Here is a 22,447-nt window from a genome sequence, read left to right as displayed (position 1 = left end):
CTAGGAAAGACAGTGGGCAATCATTTACTGTGTATGTTTAGTCTGGCCAAGAAAAGACAAACTTATATTTTATGTCCACTCATAAAACCCGTTAAGTAAATTTACACCTTTTACAAAGTTAGTCCATGCAGATTTTTTTTATTTTTTAGAAAAGGTCAATGTTTCAGGTTTGAGGCGACTGTATCACACACACACACACACACACACACACACACACACACACACACACACACACACACACCTCTGTTGTTTATCTCTCTCAGTAGCTCGTTCTGAAATGAGTCGTCATGATCCCCGCACTTTCTCTGTTTGTTCCCCTCTCTTGGCCCGGCCCACAGGCAGACAGCCCTGTCCTGACACAGTATGCAAAACATATGCAAAATTAAGCACACGAAGAATCACACTCACTCATCCCCAGACTGAGCCACTACGACAGACTAGAGCTAAAAACATCCCTGGGTGAGGAGTTGTGATATTAACAGAACAGAGTGGATGATCTAAGAGTGTTTGTGCTGAGAATATGTCTGTGTGTTGCAGTGGATTTGGGTTCATGGCAGTGAATCAGCCTAATGGTGAGAGGTTCTGGGGCTGTGGGTTCTGTAGGGGGCAGTAGAGTTCTGTAGGGGGCAGTAGGTTTCTCGAGGGGGCTGTAGGGTTCTGTAGGGTTCTGTAGTGCAGTAAAGGACAGTAGGGTTCTGTAGGGCAGTAGAGGGCTGTAGGGCTGTATGGTTCTGTAGGGCAGTAGATGACAGTATGGTTCTGTAGGGTAGCAGGGGGCTGTAGTGTTATGTAGGGCTGTAGGGCAGTAGGGGGCTGTAGTGTTCCTACAGTCTGACTCTGATACTGTGGAAGGAAGCCATTCTCCCCCTCATTGTCAGGATCAGGTGTCTGTCAACTCTCTGATTGCCATGCCTTCTGTGGACACACCTGTATCCACTGTATAGGTGGGGAGGAGGGGAATAGGAAAGAGGATACCTAGACAGTTAAACAACTGAATGCATTCAACCCAAATGTGTCTTCCGCATTTAATCCAACCCCTCTGAATCAGGTGTGGAGGGGGTATGTAGGGGGAGGGGAAATCCCCTCAGGGCCATGACAGAGTTTAGTATCTATTTGTTGTGCAAATGTCCGACAGTGACATGCAGGTATTTGTGTGTGCGCGTATGTAATTCTGTTCATGTGTGTGTTTCCCTGCTGTTGTAAACCCTCTCTTCCTCTCTGCTCCACTCCCCCCTCTCTCCAGACACGTCGTCAGGCTCGGAGGAAGAGGGCTCCATGCAGGGTGAGGGCACACCCACCTCCAGCCAGGGCAGCATCAACATGGAGAACTGGATCAGCAGGGCCATCCACGGCTCCACCACCTCCTCCACCACCTCCTCCTCCTCCACGCAGAGCGGAGGGAGCGGGGCGGCCAGCCGGCTAGCAGACGTCATGGGCCAGACACACCTCGGTAAGTCAGGTAAACAAACCCACCCTTCAACTATAACCTTGCTTACCTACTTGTATCTACCTCTGTGTGTTAGGGTATGTTTGTCTTACTTACAGTGCCTGCAGAGACTATTCATACCCTTTGAATTATTCCTACTTTTTTAAAACCTGAATTGAAAATGGATCAAATGTATTTCTTTTCTCACCCATCTACACACAGTAATCCATAATGACAAAGTGAAAACATGTTTTTAGAAATGTTTGCAAATTTATAGAAACTGAAATACAGAAATATCTCATTTACATAAGTATTCACACCAATACATGTTGGAATCACATTTGGCAGCGATTACTGCTGTGAGTCTTTCTGGGTAAGTCTAAGAGCTTTTCACACTTGGATTGTACAATATTTGCACATTATTCTTTAAACATCCCAGGTTTTCTTCTCAGATTTTGCCTCTGCTTAGCTCTATTCCGTTTATTTTTACCCTAAAAAATCCCTAGTCCTTGCCAATGACAAGCATACCCATAACATGATGCAGCCACCACCATGCTTGTAAATTTGAAGAGTGGTACTCAGTGATGTGTTGGATTTTCCCCGAACAATAGTGCTTTATATTCTGGACATAAAGTGAATTTCTTCGCCACATTTCTTGCAGTTTTACTTTAGTGCCTTATTGTGAACAGGATGCATGTTTTGGAATATTTATATTCTGTACAGGCTTCCTTCTTTTCACTGTCATTTAGGTTAGTATTGTAGAGTAATTACAATGTAGTTGAGTCATCCTCAGTTATGTCCTATCACAGCCATTCAACTCTGTAACTGTTAAAGTCACCATTGGCCTCATGGTGAAATCCCTGAGCGGTTTCCTTCCTCTCCAGCAACTGAGTTAGGAAGGACAGCTGTATCTTTGTAGTGACTGGGTGTATTGATACACCATCCAAAGTGTAATTAATAACGTCACCATGCTCAAAGGGATATTCAAATGTCAGTTTTTTTTTTTACCCATCTACCAATAGGTGCTCTTCTGTGCGAGGCCTTGGAAAACCTCCCTGGTCTTTGTGGTTAAATCTGTGTTTGAAATTCACTGCTTGACTGGGGGACCTTACAAATAATTGTATGTGTGGTGTACAAACACGAGGTAGTCATTCAAAAATCATGTTAAACACTATTATTGCACACAGTGTGTCCATGCAACTTATGTGGCTTGTTAAGCAATTTGTTTTGCCACAACAAAGGGGTTGAATACTTATTGACTCAAGACATTTCAGCTTTTCATTTTTAAGTAATTTGTAAACACTTCTAAAAAACACAATTCAATTTTCACATTATGGGGTATTGTGTGTAGGCCAGTGACACAAAATCTCAAGTTAATAAATAAAAATTCAGGCTGTAACATGACAAAATGTGGGAAAGGTATCCCTGTTGTTGGCGTTCTCTATCAACACCCCCACAGTGTGTATGTGTGCACGTACATTCGCGTGTGTGTGCTGCTCACATCACCCCTCACCTATCCTGTACCTCCCTTTAATGTTCCCACCCCTAAGGCATGCACACAACACTAGCCTGCAATGCTTCCTGTGTGGAAATATTTGCTTTCTTTTTACTTGCATGCAGCCCATCCTCCTCACGAAGAGAAGCTCTCACTTTGGTTTATCTTCTTATACCCTAGACTTAGTTAACCCCTTAGTTGTAGTCACTGCATAATACATGTCAATTGAAGGACAAAATAACAAAACAACCATACTTAGAAGAGCTATGACCATGAACTGCTGTTCTCCAATGTTGTCTGTGTAAACTGTTCTAGTGGCTAGTCTGTTTTCATGCTGCTGACACAAGTTTGATGGCTACCAGAGTTGATGGCTACCAGAGACAAAGCACAGAACAGACACCACATTGAGGCTCCCGTCAGGTAGACACAGCTAGCAGACAGTCTGAAGTAATGCACAGTGTTGGGAGTAGGGTGCCGTGACAGTTGGGTCGCAGACACCGCTAGTAGCCAACTGCTGATTGGCTTCTTCTACTCAGTGTAGAGACATTTTAAACACTGAGATGTGATGTTTATCTGGTGTTTGTGCCAGTCCCTCCTCCTGCTACCATTACTTTGAAATGGGGACGCTTTGAAGCAGCACTGGAAGAATTGGGGGCTCATGCTGTGGTAGATGTAGACTTTCACTGAACTAGGAAATGTGATATCATGTATCAGTTATTAGGTATAGTTGACATGTAATGGAACACCACTTACAGTCCTGACGTGTACTATGACAGCCTGTCAGTAAGACAGTTAAGAGTTAGTCAATCAATCACTAGATTATTTTGGCAATCTATCAATCAAAACACTTGTCAACACCCAGTCATTCTGATAGTTAGATTTAATTCCATCAAACTGTATAGTTGTGTATTAGTAACTTTATGAGTTACTCTCTAAAGCCTTGGTTTTAAGAGGTGTTTCCATGACATTCAAATAGCGTTTTGTTGTCACAACATAGCATGATGTTTGTGTGTCTCTCTCCACTAGGTGTGTATTTCAGAGGAGGATATCCTTTCCTGTGTGTGTGAATGTTACAGATCTGATTTCCCTCTTGGCTCCCATTAGAGGCCAAAACAAACCAGCTCCCGTGTGTGTTGGCTTTTTAAAAGGCTAAAGAAAAAGCATTTTCCTTCGCTTCATCCCTTCTCCCTCCCTCCCTTCCCATCAGTGTGGTTCTGCCTGCCCGTGTAGATAAGTTGCTTTTCTCCATACTCCTCGCCTCCCTCATCTATGGATGTGTCTTAAACTGCACCCTATTTCATTTTGAGTTCACTACTTTTGACCAGAGCCGGTCAGAACTAGTGCACTATAAAGTCAATAGGGTGCCATTTGAAACACATATTATATTTCCCCTCCATATGGCTGATGCCTCCTGCAGAGAGACACTGCAGTGTGTCTTCCTCCATCTGGCTACAGTAGTGACTTGGTTTGGCCCTGTGTGGTTGCCGTAGTCTGGATTTAAGGTTCTGGTTTTCCCCTCCTCACACGCAGGGCCCATTGCTCACCTCTCTCTGAAGAGGAAAACTAGGAAGGCCCCAGCCCTCCTGGGCACACCAGCCCCAGTCACAGTAGAGAATGGGAACTCAGGTCCTGGTCCTGTGGTGAGGAGGTCCTGTGAGTTTGGATCAGGTGGATCGGAGCTCGTCTGGCAGCAGCCCCCCCTGGAGAAGCAGGGTCAGTATCCCACCGTGCAGGGGGGCAGTCAACCCCTCCCTGCCCTGCTCTAGCCGCAGCCCCGCACCCATTTGCTTTCTAATGATCAATTGTGGCGTTCAATGTCAAAGTGGTGTCTTGCTCTAGCTACAGTTGTGTGAAAAGCTGGGAGAAGAGAAGTGATGCTAACCCATGGATAGCTTTGGCTAATGAGTACTGTGATCGTATGAATCTGAGTGTGTGGAGTACCCTTTGTGGGTGAGAGCCACGGTGTTGATGGAAAATCAACATCAATATTGCAGGAAACCGGTAAGGTCTAGAAAGCAGTTTTGGTTGCTTTCATGCCTGTGAAATATTTATTGATCTAATGGTGAGGAATACATGTATTTATTTGCTGGGCAAGATAAGAGACTGCATGTTCAAGAATGCTTTTTGTCTTTGACACAAAGCAGATGGATGGCTGCTCCAGTTATGTGGAGGTGGTGCTTGTTGTAATGTATGTTCTGTTTGATTTTAGACACTCCCTGCTCTCCCAATCCCTGAGTTTTTTATTGGGTAGTCGGGAGGGTACACTTTGAATCTGAACTTTAGGCAGGTGCCACATTGTTTTAAGTAGTCTGTTTAAAATGCCCTTTGAGTTGTACTTTTCAGTGCCAAAACTCTGCTCGATGCTTAAAGAACCCACTGAACCAGCATTGAAGAATGCCTTGATTGAACCCATCCATTATTCCAACAGTCACTATTTGGCGGGGAGAGTGAATTAGTGAAATGAGTTATCCCTCCGTATGTAACAACTAGAGAAAAGAAAGGGATTCTACAATCCCTCAGGTGGAAGTAGATGAATGTTCTGAAAACAAAGGCCTGGTCCAGACTATAATCAACCATTTATCAACGTCTGAGAACACCACATAACCATTAAGATCATTCTGGAAGGGGTTCCCATTCCTAATGGAATGATGTTTTGCAGTCTATGGTTGCGTTCTACATTGCAGACGATGCACCTTTCCATGCATTGTGAAATATGGCTTGCGTCTGCAATGTAGTCAGCCTGGAACGCAGCCTATGTGACGATCCATAGATCCCATTGCAGTTCAGCGTTTCTTTCTCTGCCTGCCGTCGTGTACTGTAGTCTAGCTGTCACTGGATTCCCTATAGCTCATTATTGTTTCTGTAGGTGGAGCTATAAAAGGAGAGGGGGGCAAGTCAATATTAGGAAGGTGTTTTGTACACTGTTTATAATCCCAAATAACACCGTATTCCCTAAATAGTCCGCTATATAGCGCTGGTCAAAAGTAGTGGAATAGGGTTTCTTTTGGGAAACAGCCTTAGTCTCTCACTGCCTGTTTAGTACTGTTGGCCAGTGTCTGTCTGTTCACTCTGGCTCAGGTAAACAGATGTTATGTACAAAGAGCACCCCTTCCTATATCATTAGCATGCTTGAGCTGCTGGTAGGAAATGCAATATCAATATGTCTGGAGAAAGCATTCTGGCCGTGTCTAGACTTGACAGTTCATCCAGCTTTTAGCATTGAGTTCTGATCATGCAGCTTTAGCTCTGATCATAGAGCTCTGATCATGGAATTCCAAAAGCGTCATGCATTTACACCTACATTTAAATGTGTCTACTGTGTCCAGATTCCCTATTCCCACGCTATAATCAAATGCCAGTATACAAACAGTGAAATAGGCTAAATAAGATAACACAACAACAATGGCAGTTGCTAACTACTGTAGCTAACTAGCCAGCTAACCTCTGAAGCTAGCAGGCAACGCTAAAGGGATTGCAAATGGGTTAGCATAACTCTAGCCAAACAAAAACATGTTTTTCTTAATATTAACTAGTATTTATGAGCCCAGCAAACATGTTCCTCACACGCTAGGAACGTATTTCCTCCAACGTTATAATGAAAAGATGCCTCCCGTCTCAAAACACAGGTTTTCTGGCGACTTGTGAGAGGAGTGCTGATGACGTCCCCACTCTGTGTGCTTTTAGAAATCCGAACACAATGCATCCCTGACCCCCTCCCGAAGTGGTCAGCCAGATCTGAACACAATCAGAGTACAAGGCGACTTTTCAATGCTACCTTCGTATTCTGATAGCAGAAGTCAAATCTAAGTGTCAATAACCTCTGTTATTGCAGCTGGTAGCTAGCTAGCCTAGCATTGTCTCAGTCTCACTCAGTCATGGAGAAGCATTTATCTTTTTCTCGCTGTCCCCCCCCTCTCTCGTTCTGTCTTTCCTCTCTCCCCCTCTCGGCTCTCTGAAGGCATTGCGAACATGACTTTCTGGCACATTAGCACCATGTGTTTTAGTGAGCTGCAAAATCTGGCCCCCTACAAATCAGTCGGGCTAGACAATCTGGACCCTCTCTTTCTAAAATTATCTGCCGAAATTGTTGCAACCCCTACTACTAGCCTGTTCAACCTCTCTTTCTTATCGTCTGAGACTCCCAAAGATTGGAAAGCTGCCGCGGTCATCCCCCTCTTCAAAGGCGGTGACACTCTAGACCCAAACTGCTACAGACCTGTATCTATCCTACCCTGTCTTTCTAAGGTCTTCAAAATCCAAGTTAACAAACAGATTACCGACCATTTTGAATCCCACCGTACCTTCTCTGCTATGCAATCTGGTTTCAGAGCTGGTCATGGGTGCACCTCAGCCACGCTCAAGGTCCTAAACGACATCATAACCGCCATCGATAAGAGACATTACTGTGCAGCTGTATTCATCGACCTGGCCAAGGCTTTCGACTCTGTCAATCACCACATTCTTATTGGCAGACTCGATAGCCTTGGTTTCTTAAATGATTGCCTCGCCTGGTTTACCAACTACTTCTCTGATAGAGTTCAGTGTGTCAAATCGGAGGGCCTGTTGTCCGGACCTCTGGCAGTCTCTATGGGGGTGCCACAGGGTTCAATTCTCAGGCCGACTCTCTTCTCTGTATACATCAATGATGTTGCTCTTGCTGCTGGAGATTCTCTGATACACCTCTACGCAGATGACACCATTCTGTATACTTCTGGCCCCTCTTTGGACACTGTGTTAACTAACCTCCAGATGAGCTTCAATGCCATACAACTCTCCTTCCGTGGCCTCCAACTGCTCTTAAACGCAAGTAAAACTAAATGCATGCTATTCAACCGATCGCTGCCTGCACCTGCCCGCCCGTCCAGCATCACTACTCTGGACGGCTCTGACTTAGAATACGTGGACAACTACAAATACCTAGGTGTCTGGTTAGACTGTAAACTCTCCTTCCAGACTCACATTAATCATCTCCAATCCTAAATCAAATCTAGAATTGGCTTCCTATATCGCAGCAAAGCATCCTTCACTCATGCTGCCAAACATACCCTCGTAAAACTGACCATCCTACCGATCCTCGACTTTGGTGATGTCATCTATAAAATAGTCTCCAACACTCTACTCAACAAACTAGATGCAGTCTATCACAGTGCCATCCGTTTTGTCACCAAAGCCCCATACACTACCCACCATTGCGACCTGTACGCTCTCGTTGGTTGGTCCTCGCTTCATACTCGTCGCTAAACCCACTGGCTACAGGTTATCTAGAAGTCTCTGCTAGGTAAAGCCCCGCCTTATCTCAGCTCACTGGTCACCATAGCAGCACCCACTCTTAGCACACTCCAGCAGGTATATCTCATTGGTCACCCCCAAAGCCAATTCCTCCTTTGGTCGTCTTTCCTTCCAGTTCACTGCTGCCAATGACTGGAACGAACTGCAAAGATCTCTGAAGCTGGAGACTCATATCACCCTCACTGGCTTTAAGCACCAGCTGTCAGAGCAGCTCACAGATCACAGCATCTGTACATAGCCCATCTGTAAACAGCCCATCTATCTACCTACCTCATCCCCATACTGTATTTATTTATTTATCTTGCTCCTTTGCACCCCAGTATCTCTACTTGCACATTCATCTTCTGCACATCTACCATTCCAGTGTTTAATTGCTACATTGTAATTACTAATTATCTTACCTCATTTGCACTCACTGTATATAGACTTTTTGTTTTCTTTTGTTCTACTGTATTATTGACTATGTTTTGTTTAATCCATGTGTAACTCTGTGTTGTTTGTGTCGAATTGCTATGCTTTATCTTGGCCAGGTCGCAGTTGCAAATGAGAACTGGTTAAATAAAGGTGTTCTCAACTAGCCTACCTGGTTACATAAAGGTGAAACAAAAATATGTTTATTTAGCCTTTTTGCCGTTTTTTCCGTCCCCAATTTCGTGATATCCGATTAGTAGTTAGTCTTGTCCCATCGCTGCAACTCCCGTGTGAACTCGGGAGATGCGAAGGTTGAGAGCCATGCATCCTCCAAAACACAACCCTGCCAAGCCGCACTGTTCTTGACACACTGCTTGCTTAACCCGGAAGCCAGCCGCACCAATGTGTCGGAGGAAACAACGTACAAGTGGCGACCATAGTCAGCGTGCATGCTCCCGGCCCGCCACAGGAGTCGCTATAATGCGATGGGACAAGGACATCCTGGCTGGTCAAACCCTCCCCCAACCCAGATGACGCTGGGCCAGTTGGGTGCCGCCTCATGTAGGGAGGGAGATGTGCAGGGCGTGAGTGAGAGAAAGGGAAGGAGATGGGGAGGTAGGGGGGAGAGGGTAAAGACAGGTAAAGAGAGAAAGGAAGAGGCTAAGTGGGAGTGGCAGTAATGTTGTACTTGGTCTAACATTGTCAATGCGAGTCTTGTTTAACCTAGTGGGCTCTGGAGCGCTTTCCCTCTCTCATTGATCTCTTTATCTAACCTCACATGGCCACTGGTGGTAAGAATATATACCTGCGTCCCAAATGGCATCCTATTGCCTATATAGTGCACTAGTTTTGAACAGAGCCGTATGGGAATTGATGGAAGGTGATGACACATTCTTTGTCCATAAATAAATAAAGTTAAACAGGCTTTAGGAAGCTCTTATAAAGGCCTATGTGCTCAGTAGTGCACTAAATAGGGAATTCAGTGCTGTTTGGGACAAAACCATAGGCATCTTCATCTAACATGATGAATTATCACTGAAAGGAAGATTACTCATAGCAGACAGTATGATGGTCTATGAATGAGATTGCTCTCACATACTTGTGGTTACCGGCCCTTATAGATGAGTGCTATGGCTAGCTAGTACCAGTGTTTGATCCACTTTAGCTTATGTATGGTCCTTGACTGGGGCTCTAGTGTTTCACAGTGGAAAGCGGAGAGATTGAGCCGGAGCACTGGGAATGTAAAGGAAAGACAGTGAAGGAAGTTCCTTGTGGTTTCTCTTCACAAATAGTGTCTGGAATGATTTCACACGCTCATCCACTTCAATCAGAATCTAAATCTAGCAGGGGAAAAAAGTAACGGCTGATGCTTTTTGACATTGTCCAGTTCGGTATGATGAGAAGAAAATGGGAATTCACGGCATGATTAGACTTTCAAAAACGTCTGGCACTTCAAAGAATCTGAAAAGTGATACGTGTCGAGTGGGAGATGGAGAGTAAAAATGATTGATTTTTTACAGTGAATTTAAGGATAGATGTCACATGTGGGATGTCTCAGAGAGAGGGAGAGGCGGAAGTGTTGCATCAATGATGTAATGTTGAAGCATTTGGGGGAATTATGTTATGACCAGGGGATTGAAGAGGGAGCGGTAATGATTAAAAACACAGTTTCATGAAGTGCATCAAATCTCCTGCAGCTCCAATACTGGGGCAATCTTGGATTGGTACATATATTTTTGGACAAGAATATAACTTATAAATGCTTTAATGATCATGAGCTTAGTTCAATTTGCTTACCCCATTGGAACCCAAACTATAAGCTTGTTTTACTCCGTCTCTCACCTAGCGGATGCCTGCTTTGTTTTGTTGTTTCAATCCCATATTTCCCCTTTTATCACAATCTGACTGAGAGGCCGGTGGCCTGGGGACATGCAAGTGTCAGCTTGGACAACTTCATTCACAGCATTAGTTTATTTGACACGGTTGTCATAGATATTTGTATATGTTACAGTGTGCTCCCACACATTCAACCTCACACACGTAGCAGAGACGTATGTGAAGCTAAAGGCCTAGTTCACAAATGTAACATTGCCAAAATATTAGGAAAGGGTATAGGGATACCTAGTCAGTTACACAACTGAATGCATTCAACCCAAATGTGTCTCTGGATCAGAGAGGTGCGGAGGGCTTCCGTAATTAACGTCCACATCATTGGCGCCCGGGGAGCAGTTGTTATTCGGGGTTAACTGCCTTGCTCAATGGCCTTTTGGTTACTGGCCCAAGCGGTCATCTATCATCTTAGATAAAGATGAAAATAGGCTTTGGGTGGTTGCAGAGTTGCATCCCTTGTGGAGTGGATGGACTTTGGGTGTTTTCATACACCTCAAATCTGAGTTCAAAGGAAAACTAGCAAGAGGGGTCCTTGAATGAAAATGAGGTGACATGAAACACTTTTCTCTCTGATTTTAAAACAGATCAATTGATAAGGGCTGAGGTCTATGGAACTGTGGAAGTACCAAGAGAAACCCAGCACAGCAGCATATCAATCACTCTCCTTCCTCAAATTGACTTTTACTGGAGTTAACCATTGTCTGTCTGTCTATTCTGCACCCGGGGACACTTGTTTGGATGCATGCGCCTCCTGACCTGACTAAGCCCTGTGGCCTCCCGCCGTCTGTGTCCCTAGACCCTTGCCCACATGCCTCCTCCCATCCTAGGTTGCATCCCGAATGGAACCATATTCCCTAAATAGTGCACTACTTTTGACCAGGGCGTATAGTTCCTTCTTCCGGCGCCGACAGAGATGGCCGCCTTGCTTCGCATTCCTAGGAAACTATGCCGTTTTTTGTTTTTTTACGTGTTATTTCTTACATTAGTACCCCAGGTCATCTTAGGTTTCATTACATACAGTCGAGAAGAAATACTGAATATAAGATCAGCGTCAACTCACCATCAGTACGACCAAGAATATGTTTTTCGCGACGCGGATCCTGTGTTCTGCCTTACAAACAGGACAACGGAGTGGATTCCATGCAGCGACCCAAAAAAAACGACTCCGAAAAAGAGGGAAACGAGGCGGTCTTCTGGTCAGACTCCGGAGACGGGCACACCGTGCACCACTCCCTAGCATTCTTCTTGCCAATGTCCAGTCTCTTGACAACAAGGTTGATGAAATCCGAGCAAGGGTAGCATTCCAGAGGGACATCAGAGACTGTAACGTTCTTTGTTTCACGGAAACATGGCTCACTGGAGAGACGCTATCCGAGGCGGTGCAGCCAACGGGTTTCTCGACGCATCGCGCCGACAGAAACAAACATCTTTCTGGTAAGAAGAGGGGCGGGGGCGTATGCCTTATGACTAACGTCCAGTCACGGACCAGGATGTCTTGCTCCCAGGCAGACTAAATAACTTTTTTGCCCGCTTTGAGGACAATACAGTGCCACTGACACGGCCTGCAATGAAAGCATGCGGTCTCTCCTTCACTGCAGCCGAGGTGAGTAAGACATTTAAACGTGTTAACCCTCGCAAGGCTGCAGGCCCAGACGGCATCCCCAGCCACGCCCTCAGAGCATGCGCAGACCAGCTGGCCGGTGTGTTTACGGACATATTCAATCAATCCCTATACCAGTCTGCTGTTCCCACATGCTTCAAGAGGGCCACCATTGTTCCTGTTCCCAAGAAAGTTAAGGTAACTGAGCTAAACGACTACCGCCCCGTAGCACTCACATCCGTCATCATGAAGTGCTTTGAGAGACTAGTCAAGGACCATATCACCTCCACCCTACCTGACACCCTAGACCCACTCCAATTTGCTTACCGCCCAAATAGGTCCACAGACGATGCAATCTCAACCACACTGCACACTGCCCTAACCCATCTGGACAAGAGGAATACCTATGTGAGAATGCTGTTCATCGACTACAGCTCGGCATTCAACACCATAGTACCCTCCAAGCTCGTCATCAAGCTCGAGACCCTGGGTCTCGACCCCGCCCTGTGCAACTGGGTACTGGACTTCCTGACGGGCTGCCCCCAGGTGGTGAGGGTAGGCAACAACATCTCCTCCCCGCTGATCCTCAACACAGGAGCCCCACAAGGGTGCGTTCTGAGCCCTCTCCTGTACTCCCTGTTCACCCACGACTGCGTGGCCACGCACGCCTCCAACTCAATCATCAAGTTTGCGGACGACACAACAGTGGTAGGCTTGATTACCAACAACGACGAGACGGCCTACAGGGAGGAGGTGAGGGCCCTCGGAGTGTGGTGTCAGGAAAATAACCTCACACTCAACGTCAACAAAACTAAGGAGATGATTGTGGACTTCAGGAAACAGCAGAAGGAACACCCCCTATCCACATCGATGGAACAGTAGTGGAGAGGGTAGCAAGTTTTAAGTTCCTCGGCATACACATCACAGACAAACTGAATTGGTCCACTCACACAGACAGCATCGTGAAGAAGGCGCAGCAGCGCCTCTTCAACCTCAGGAGGCTGAAGAAATTCGGCTTGTCACCAAAAGCACTCACAAACTTCTACAGATGCACAATCGAGAGCATCCTGGCGGGCTGTATCACCGCCTGGTACGGCAACTGCTCCGCCCTCAACCGTAAGGCTCTCCAGAGGGTAGTGAGGTCTGCACAACGCATCACCGGGGGCAAACTACCTGCCCTCCAGGACACCTACACCAGCCAATGTTACAGGAAGGCCATAAAGATCATCAAGGACATCAACCACCCGAGCCACTGCCTGTTCACCCCGCTATCATCCAGAAGGCAAGGTCAGTACAGGTGCATCAAAGCTGGGACCGAGAGACTGAAAAACATCTCAAGGCCATCAGACTGTTAAACAGCCACCACTAACATTGAGTGGCTGCTGCCAACACACTGACACTGACTCAACTCCAGCCACTTTAATAATGGGAAATGATGTAAATATATCACTAGCCACTTTAAACAATGCTACCTTATATAATGTTTACATACCCTACATTATTCATCTCATATGCATACGTATATACTGTACTCTATATCATCGACTGCATCCTTATGTAATACATGTATCACTAGCCACTTTAACTATGCCACTTTGTTTACATACTCATCTCATATGTATATACTGTACTCGATATCAGCTACTGTATCTTGCCTATGCTGCTCTGTACCATCACTCATTCATATATCCTTATGTACATATTCTTTATCCCCTTACACTGTGTATAAGACAGTAGTTTTGGAATTGTTAGTTAGATTACTTGTTGGTTATTACTGCATTGTCGTAACTAGAAGCACAAGCATTTCGCTACACTCGCATTAACATCTGCTAACCATGTGTATGTGACAAATACAATTTGATTTGATTTGATTTGGTATGTATGAGCCGTGTCCAACAGTAGTCCACTATACAAGGAGTAGGGTACCATTTGAGAGGCAGTCCTTCTCTTCCCTCCTCTCCTTACTGTTGTGCTGGCTTGGCTGTGGCAGCCTATGGCAGCCTGTGGCCCTTGGTTAGCTATAGGGCTGAGGGCTGGGGGGACTAACAGTAACAGGCTTCCTTCACCTTACCTCTCCTCACATCCAGAGAACCACTCTACCCCTCCAGATGTCACCGGCTACACCACAGACTCCATACAGGTTGAGAGACCCCAAGGCTCCACCACAGCATCCAGGGCCACGCCCAAGTACGGCAACGCAGAGCTCATGGAGACCGGAGATGGTGAGTACACACAGGGGTTGGGGTAGTGTGTGTGTGTGTGTATCCATGATCGTGTGTGTGTGACCTAAATTTGTTTTCATGGTTGCTTGACAGTGAAGAGTATTTTGGGGTCGTGTTTGTATTTATCATGCTCTGAACCCTTCTTTGTTCAGATATGTCTGTGTCATGGTGTCATGACAGTTTGTTCTGATATGTTGGTGTCATGTCAGTTTGTTCTGATATGTTGGTGTCATGTCAGTTTGTTTTGATATGTCTGTGTCATGGTGTCATGGTGTCATGTCAGTATTTTCTGATATGATGGTGTCATGTCAGTTTGTTCTGATATGATGGTGTCATGGTGTCGTGTCAGTTTGTTCTGATATGATGTTGTCATGTCAGTTTGTTCTGATATGATGGTGTCATGTCAGTTTGTTCTGATATGATGGTGTCATGGTGTCATGTCAGTTTGTTCTAATATGTCTGTGTCATGGTGTCATGTCAGTTTGTGTTGATATGATGGTGTCATGTCAGTTTGTTTTGATATGATGGTGTCATGGTGTCATGGTGTCATGGTGTCATGTCAGTTTGTTCTGATATGTTGGGGTCATGGTGTCATGTCAGTATGTTCTGATATGTTTGTGTCATGGTGTCATGTCAGTTTGTTCTGATATGTTGGTGTCATGTCAGTTTGTTTTGATATGATGGTGTCGTGTCAGTTTGTTCTGATATGATGGTGTCATGGTGTCGTGTCAGTTTGTTCTGATATGTTGGTGTCATGTCAGTTTGTTTTGATATGATGGTGTCATGTCAGTTTGTTTTGATATGATGGTGTCATGTCAGTTTGTTTTGAAATGATGGTGTCCTGGTGTCATGTCAGTTTGTTCTGATATGATGGTGTCATGTCAGTTTGTTTTGATATGATGGTGTCATGGTGTCGTGTCAGTTTGTTTTGATATGATGGTGTCATGTCAGTTTGTTTTGATATGATGGTGTCATGTCAGTTTGTTTTGATATGATGGTGTCATGTCAGTTTGTTTTGATATGATGGTGTCATGTCAGTTTGTTTTGAAATGATGGTGTCCTGGTGTCATGTCAGTTTGTTCTGATATGATGGTGTCATGTCAGTTTGTTCTGATATGATGGTGTCATGGTGTCGTGTCAGTTTGTTTTGATATGATGGTGTCATGTCAGTTTGTTTTGATATGATGGTGTCATGTCAGTTTGTTTTGATATGATGGTGTCATGTCAGTTTGTTTTGATATGATGGTGTCCTGGTGTCATGTCAGTTTGTTTTGATATGATGGTGTCATGGTGTCGTGTCAGTTTGTTCTGATATGATGGTGTCATGGTGTCGTGTCAGTTTGTTTTGATATGATGGTGTCATGGTGTCGTGTCAGTTTGTTCTGATATGATGGTGTCATGGTGTCATGGTGTCGTGTCAGTTTGTTCTGATATGATGGTGTCATGGTGTCATGTCAGTTTGTTTTGATATGATGGTGTCATGGTGTCGTGTCAGTTTGTTTTGATATGATGGTGTCATGGTGTCGTGTCAGTTTGTTCTGATATGATGGTGTCATGGTGTCATGTCAGTTTGTTCTGATATGTCTGTGTCATGGTGTCATGTCAGTTTGTTCTAATATGTCTGTGTCATGGTGTCATGTCAGTTTGTTTTGATATGATGGTGTCATGGTGTCATGTCAGTATGTTCTGATATGATGGTGTCATGTTACTTTGTTCTGATATGTCTGTGTCATGGTGTCATGGTGTCATGTCAGTTTGTTCTGATATGATGGTGTCATGTCAGTTTGTTCTGATATGATGGTGTCATGGTGTCATGTCAGTTTGCTCTGATATGTCTGTGTCATGGTGTCATGTCAGTTTGTTCTGATATGATGGTGTCATGGTGTCATGTCAGTTTGCTCTGATATGTCTGTGTCATGGTGTCATGTCAGTTTGTTCTGATATGATGGTGTCATGTCAGTTTGTTCTAATATGTCTGTGTCATGGTGTCATGTCAGTTTGTTTTGATATGATGGTGTCATGGTGTCATGTCAGTTTGTTTTGATATGATGGTGTCATGGTGTCATGTCAGTTTGTTCTGATATGACGGTGTCATGTCAGTTTGTTTTGATATGATGGTGTCATTTGTTCTGACATTTGTTCTGAATGAGCTGCGGTCAGATCATGGAGTATGCCAATGTGGGCCTTTCTGCTATTTTAATTTGTTCTCCTGAGGCATACGGCATCGCGCAGACGAATCTGTTCATCAGATACTCCAGTCAATAGTGCTGAGGAATAGATTTGTTGAGCGCACAGAGCACACGTCGTCGAGTGTCTGCTTGATAGATCAAGTCCCAAGCTTTACAGATGGGGTTTACTGGACTACAACGCTCATGGAGGCTCTGAAAAGAACTACACCTTTCTCCTTCAGTACCAAGACCAAACTTGTGTTTTAGAGATTCAAAATGTTTCGTTTTTCTTTTTACTTGATATATATAGCCTAACACAGGTTACGCAGTGATCGTGCTTTACACAGATTTCATTTCTTTGTGAAATCAGCTTTGGTCAGGACTGATTTTTACTGTGTATTGCTTTCTATCTGCGGTTTAACCCTTGACTTTGACACTTTTCACTGTGTATGAAGGTTTATCCCCTCCAACTCAACTCTGGACCTCGAAGCCAGTTCCACTGAATTTTTTCATTGTTCCCCTCTAATCAGGGACTGATTTAGACCTTGAACACCAGGTGTGTAGAATTAATTATCACGTAGAACAGAAAACCAGCAGGCTCTGGACCTCATATGATAAGAGAAATGGCCAGGGTTTAGTGTCATTGAAACTAAAGTAAGGGTTTGAGACAGTGGAGAAGACACTTTGGATATTGCCCAGTGAAGTGTGGCTGTCTCCTCTCTGAAGACTTGAAGAAAAGTGGCCTTGCCAGTCCAATTAGACATATAGAAGTTTCCATGACGTATAGAAGTTTCTACGTGTGTGTATTGATCTGTGTGTGTGTGTGTGTGACCCTTACAGGCGTTCCAGTAGGTGGCCGAGTGTCGGCCAAAATCCAGCAGCTAGTCAACACATTGAAGAGACCTAAACGGCCTCCCTTAAGAGAATTCTTTGTCGACGATTTTGAAGAACTTCTAGAGGGTAAGAAGGCATCCATCCCATAGTGCTCTGGTCAAAGGTAATGCACTATATAGGGCACAGGGAGTCATTTTGGATGCACTCAAGACCTCTGAAGGTTGATTTTCTGAATGTGTAAAAACTCAATGAATTTGCTGTTACAATACAGAATGTTATTATATTATTACAGGTTTTGAAAAAAGTTGTTATTAATTGAAAACCTCTTTGCCACATTACAATCTAAAACATTGCGTTGTTACTGTGATGCTCCAGTGCAACAGCCTGACCCCAACCAGCCCAAAGCGGAGGGGGCTCAGATGCTGGCGATGAGGGGGGAGCAGCTAGGGGTGGTCACTAACTGGCCCCCGTCGTTGGAGGCTGCCCTGCAGAGGTGGGGCACCATCTCTCCCAAAGCCCCATGCCTCACCACTATGGACACCAACGGAAAACCACTGTACATTTTAACCTACGGTAGGTGTTATGTCCGCACAGTACGAGCAGTGCGTCACTCACATGCTATGTTATTGTTAGTGTTTGACTCTCGGGTTATTGACATCAGTGGTCACGTCTATCATTCAAACGTAACAGTAAGGACACAGCCCGCTACACTCATCTAAAGGATTGGCTAATACGGCACATGATTGAAACACTAAAGACAAATCACCAGTGAGACGACAATGAAAGTGTGTTCTGTACCAGTAATGAAAGTGTCCTATTCTCTTCTATAACGTTGACCTATAGCTTTGCCTTCATAATAATACCGTGACCCAGCCATCCAGGACTGTTTATTTATTCTGTGAGTGAAGCAGCAACACTTTTACTGTTGGATATGTTAACGATCCACTGAGAGACTCCATAACTGTGATTGATTCCATGGGTACATTCCAAATGGCACCCTAGTCCCTATATTGTGCACTATTTTTGACAAGAACCCTATGTGCCCTGATCAAAAGTTGTGCACTGAATAGAGATTGTCATTTGGGACACAAAGCCATGCGTGCTGCAGTGGAGTACTCAGGAGGGTTTCCTTTATTTGATGCTGCTTCATGCTCAGCCTTCCCACCAACCTTATTAAGTACAGACAAGCACCAGTCAATACTGCTACCTGGTGCTTAAGCATATGAATGCTATTAATGACAGCCACACGAGGAACGCAAAGTACTTTATGTGGAAGAATACTTTTTGAAGAAAATGTATTGTACTGTGGCACAACACTGGTGCAGTGATTTTACTGTAGTTGTTTCATTTACATATATAGTACCAGTGAAAAGTTTGGACACACCTACTCATTCCAGGGTTTTTCTTTATTTTTACTATTTTCTACATTGTAGAATAATGGTGAAGACATCAAAACTATGAAATGGTACATATGGAATCTTGTAGTAACCAAAAAAGTGTTAAACAAATCCAATATATTTTAGATTCTTCAAAGTAGCCACCCTTTGCCTTGATTACAGCTTTGCACACTCTTGGCATTCTCTTAACCATCTTCACCTGGAATGCTTTTCCAACAGTCCTGAAGGAGTTCCCACATATGCTGAGCTGTTTTCCTTCACTCTGTGGTCCAATTCATCCAAACCATCTCAATAGGTTTGAGGTAGGGTGATTGTAGAGGCCAGGTCATCTGATGCAGCACTCCATCACTCTCCTTCTTGGTCAAATAGCCCTTACACAGCCTGGAGGTTTGTTGGGTCATTGTCCTGTTGAAAAATGAATGACAGTCTAAGCTCAAACAAGATGGGATGGCATATCGCTGCAGATTCTAAATAAATCACAGACAGTGTCACCAGCAAAGCACCATCACACCTCATCCTCCATGCTTCACGGTGGGAACCACACATGCATTCTTCTTATTGTTGTCCTTTAGTAGTGGTTTCTATGCAGCAATTTGACAATGAAAGCCTGATTCACACAGTATCATCATAGCGCATCATAGCGCTTGATGGTTTTTGCAACTGCACTTGAAGAAACTTTCAAAGTTCTTGAAATCTTCTAGATTGACTGACCTTTATGTCTTAAAGTAATGGTGGACTGTCATTTCTCTTTGCTTTTTTGAGCTGTTCTTGCCATAATATGGACTTGGTCTTTAACCAAATAGGGCTATCTTCTGTATACCACCCCTAACTTGTCACAACACAACTGATTTGCTCAAATTTATTAAGAAGGAAAGAAATTCCACAAATGTACTTTTACCAAGGCTTACCTGTTAATTGAAATGCATTCCAGGCGAAGCTGGTTGAGAGAATGCCAAGAGTGTGCAAAGCTGTCATTTAAAAAATGTATATATATTTCACCTTTATTTAACCAGGTAGGCTAGTTGAGAACAAGTTCTCATTTACAACTGCGACCTGGCCAAGATAAAGCAAAGCAGTTCGACACATACAACAACACAGAGTTACACATGGAATAAACAAACATACAGTCAATAATACAGTAGAAAAAATCTATATACCTTGTGTGCAAATGAGGTAGGATAAGGGAGGTAAGGCGATAAATAGGCCTTGGTGGCGAAGTAATTACAATATGGCAATTAAACACTGGAATGGTAGATGTGAAGAAGATGAATGTGCAAGTAGATATACTGGGATGCAAAGGAGCAAGATAAATAAATAAATACAGTATGGGGATGAGGTAGTTGGATGGGCTATGTACAGGTGCAGTGATCTGTCAGCCTGTCTGACAGCTGGTGCTTAAAGCTAGTGAGGGAGATATGAGTCTCCAGCTTTAGTGATTTTTGTTAGTTTGTTCCAGTCATTGGCAGCAGTGAACTGGAAGGAAATGTGACCAAAGGAAGAATTGGCTTTGGGCGTGACCAGTGAGTTATACCTGCTGGAGCGCATGCTACGGGTGGGTGCTGCTATGGTGACCAGTGAGCTGAGATAAGGCGGGGATTTACCTAGCAGAGACTTGTAGATGACCTGGAGCCAGTGGGTTTGACGATGGGTATGAAGCGAGGGCCAGCCAACAAGAGCGTACAGGTCGCAGTGGTGGGTAGTATATGGGGCTTTGGTGACAAAACGAATGGCACTATGATAGACTACATCTAATTTGTTGAGTAGAGTGTTGGAGACTATTTTGTAAATGACATCGCCGAAGTCTGCTCGGTAGTATGGTCAGTTTTACGAGGGTATGTTTGGCAGCATGAGGGAAGGATGCTTTGTTGCGAAATAGGAAGCCAATTCTAGATTTAGTTTTTTATTGGAGATGCTTAATGTGAGCCTGGAAGGAGAGTTTACAGTCTAACCAGACACCTAGGTATTTGTAGTTGTCCACATATTCTAAGTCAGAACCGTCAGAGTAGTGTTGCTGGACGGGCGGGCAGGTGCAGGCAGCGATCGGTTGAAGAGCATGCATTTAGTTTTACTTGCATTTAAGTGCAGTTGGAGGCCACGGAAGGAGAGTTGTATGGCATTGAAGCTCGTCTGGAGGTTAGTTAACATTGTTCAAAGAAGGGCCAGAGATATACAGAATGGTGTCGTCTGCGTAGAGGTGGATCAGAGAATCACCAGCAGCAAGAGCGACAACATTGATGTATACAGAGAAGAGAGTCGGCCCGAGAATTGAACCCTGTGGCACCCCCATAGAGACTGCCAGAGGTCCGGACAACAGGCCCTCCAATTTTACACACTGAACTCTGTCAGAGAAGTAGTTGGTGAACCAGGCGAGGCAATCATTTGAGAAACCAAGGCTGTTGAGTCTGTCGATAAGAATGTGGTGATTGAGTCGAAAGCCTTGGCCAGGTCGATGAATACGGCTGCACAGTAATGTTTCTTATCGATGGCGGTTATGATATCGTTTAGGACCTTGAGCGTGGCTGAGGTGCACCCATGACCAGCTCTGAAACCAGATTGCATAGCGGAGAAGGTACGGTGGGATTCGAAATGGTCGGTAATCTGTTTGTTAACCTGTTGCGACGAGCAATCCCGTATCCGGGATCCTATTTATAGCCTCAAGCTCATTACCATAACACAACGTTAACTATTCATGAAAATCGCAAATTAAATAAATATATTAGCTCTCAAGCTTAGCCTTTTGTTAACAACACTGTCATCTCAGATTTTCAAAATATGCTTTTGAACCATAGCTAAACAAGCATTTGTGTAAGAGTATTGATAGCCTAGCATAGCATTAAGCCTAGCATTCAGCATGCAACATTTTCGCAAAAACAAGAAAAGCATTCAAATAAAATCATTTACCTTTGAAGAACTTCAGATGTTTTCAATGAGGAGACTCTCAGTTAGATAGCAAATGTTCAGTTTTTCCAAAAAGATTATTTGTGTAGGACAAATCGCTCCGTTTTGTTCATCATGTTTGGGTAAGAAAAACCCAGAAAATTAAGTCATTACAACGCAAATTTTTTTTCCAAATTAACTCCATAATATCGACAGAAACATGGCAAACGTTGTTTAGAATCAATCCTCAAGGTGTTTTTCACATATCTATCGATGATAAATCATTTGTGGCAGTTTGGTTTCTCTTCTGAAGAAAATGGAACGTGCATGGACCTGGAGATTACGCAATAATTTCGACGCAGGACACCGGGCGGACACCTGGTAAATGTAGTCTCTTATGGTCAATCTTCCAATGATATGCCTACAAATACGTCACAATGCTGCAGACACCTTGGGGAAACGACAGAAAGTGCAGGCTCATTCCTGGCGTATTCACAGCCATATAAGGAGACATTGGAACACAGGGCATTCAAAATCTGGACCATTTCCTGTATGAAATTTCATCTTGGTTTCGCCTGTAGCATTAGTTCTGGGGCACTCACAGATAATATCTTTGCAGTTTTGGAAACGTCAGTTTTTTTTTCCAAAGCTGTCAATTACATGCATAGTCGAGCATCTTTTCGTGACAAAATATCTTGTTTAAAACGGGAACGTTTTTTATCCCAAAATTAAAAGAGCGCCCCCTATCTCGAAGAAGTTAACTTGTCTTTCGAAGACCTTAGAAAGGCAGGGTAGGATAGATATAGGTCTGTAGCAGTTTGGGTCTAGAGTGTCACCC

General features: G+C 44.2%; 1 protein-coding gene across 10 annotated transcripts in view; it reads left to right on the top strand.

The window, feature by feature from the left end:
- LOC112227384 (disco-interacting protein 2 homolog C-like) overlaps positions 1-22,447 on the top strand; it is a 233,635-nt gene that overhangs the window by 135,189 nt on the left and 75,999 nt on the right. For 6 of the 10 annotated variants that reach the window (XM_042308309.1, XM_042308312.1, XM_042308308.1 and 3 more), the window contains 5 exons: positions 1,244-1,459; positions 4,452-4,634; positions 14,199-14,333; positions 17,342-17,461; positions 17,711-17,908. In XM_042308309.1, the coding sequence (XP_042164243.1) occupies positions 1,244-1,459; positions 4,452-4,634; positions 14,199-14,333; positions 17,342-17,461; positions 17,711-17,908 (852 nt within the window). The remainder of the gene's footprint in view (positions 1-1,243; positions 1,460-4,451; positions 4,635-14,198; positions 14,334-17,341; positions 17,462-17,710; positions 17,909-22,447) is intronic. The other 4 variants (XM_042308318.1, XM_042308317.1, XM_042308311.1 and 1 more) reach the window with 3 other exon arrangements.

The sequence above is a fragment of the Oncorhynchus tshawytscha genome, linkage group LG28 (genome assembly GCF_018296145.1).
Source record: "Oncorhynchus tshawytscha isolate Ot180627B linkage group LG28, Otsh_v2.0, whole genome shotgun sequence".
NCBI lineage: Eukaryota > Metazoa > Chordata > Actinopteri > Salmoniformes > Salmonidae > Oncorhynchus > Oncorhynchus tshawytscha.
This window is presented reverse-complemented; position numbering and strand designations above follow the sequence as displayed.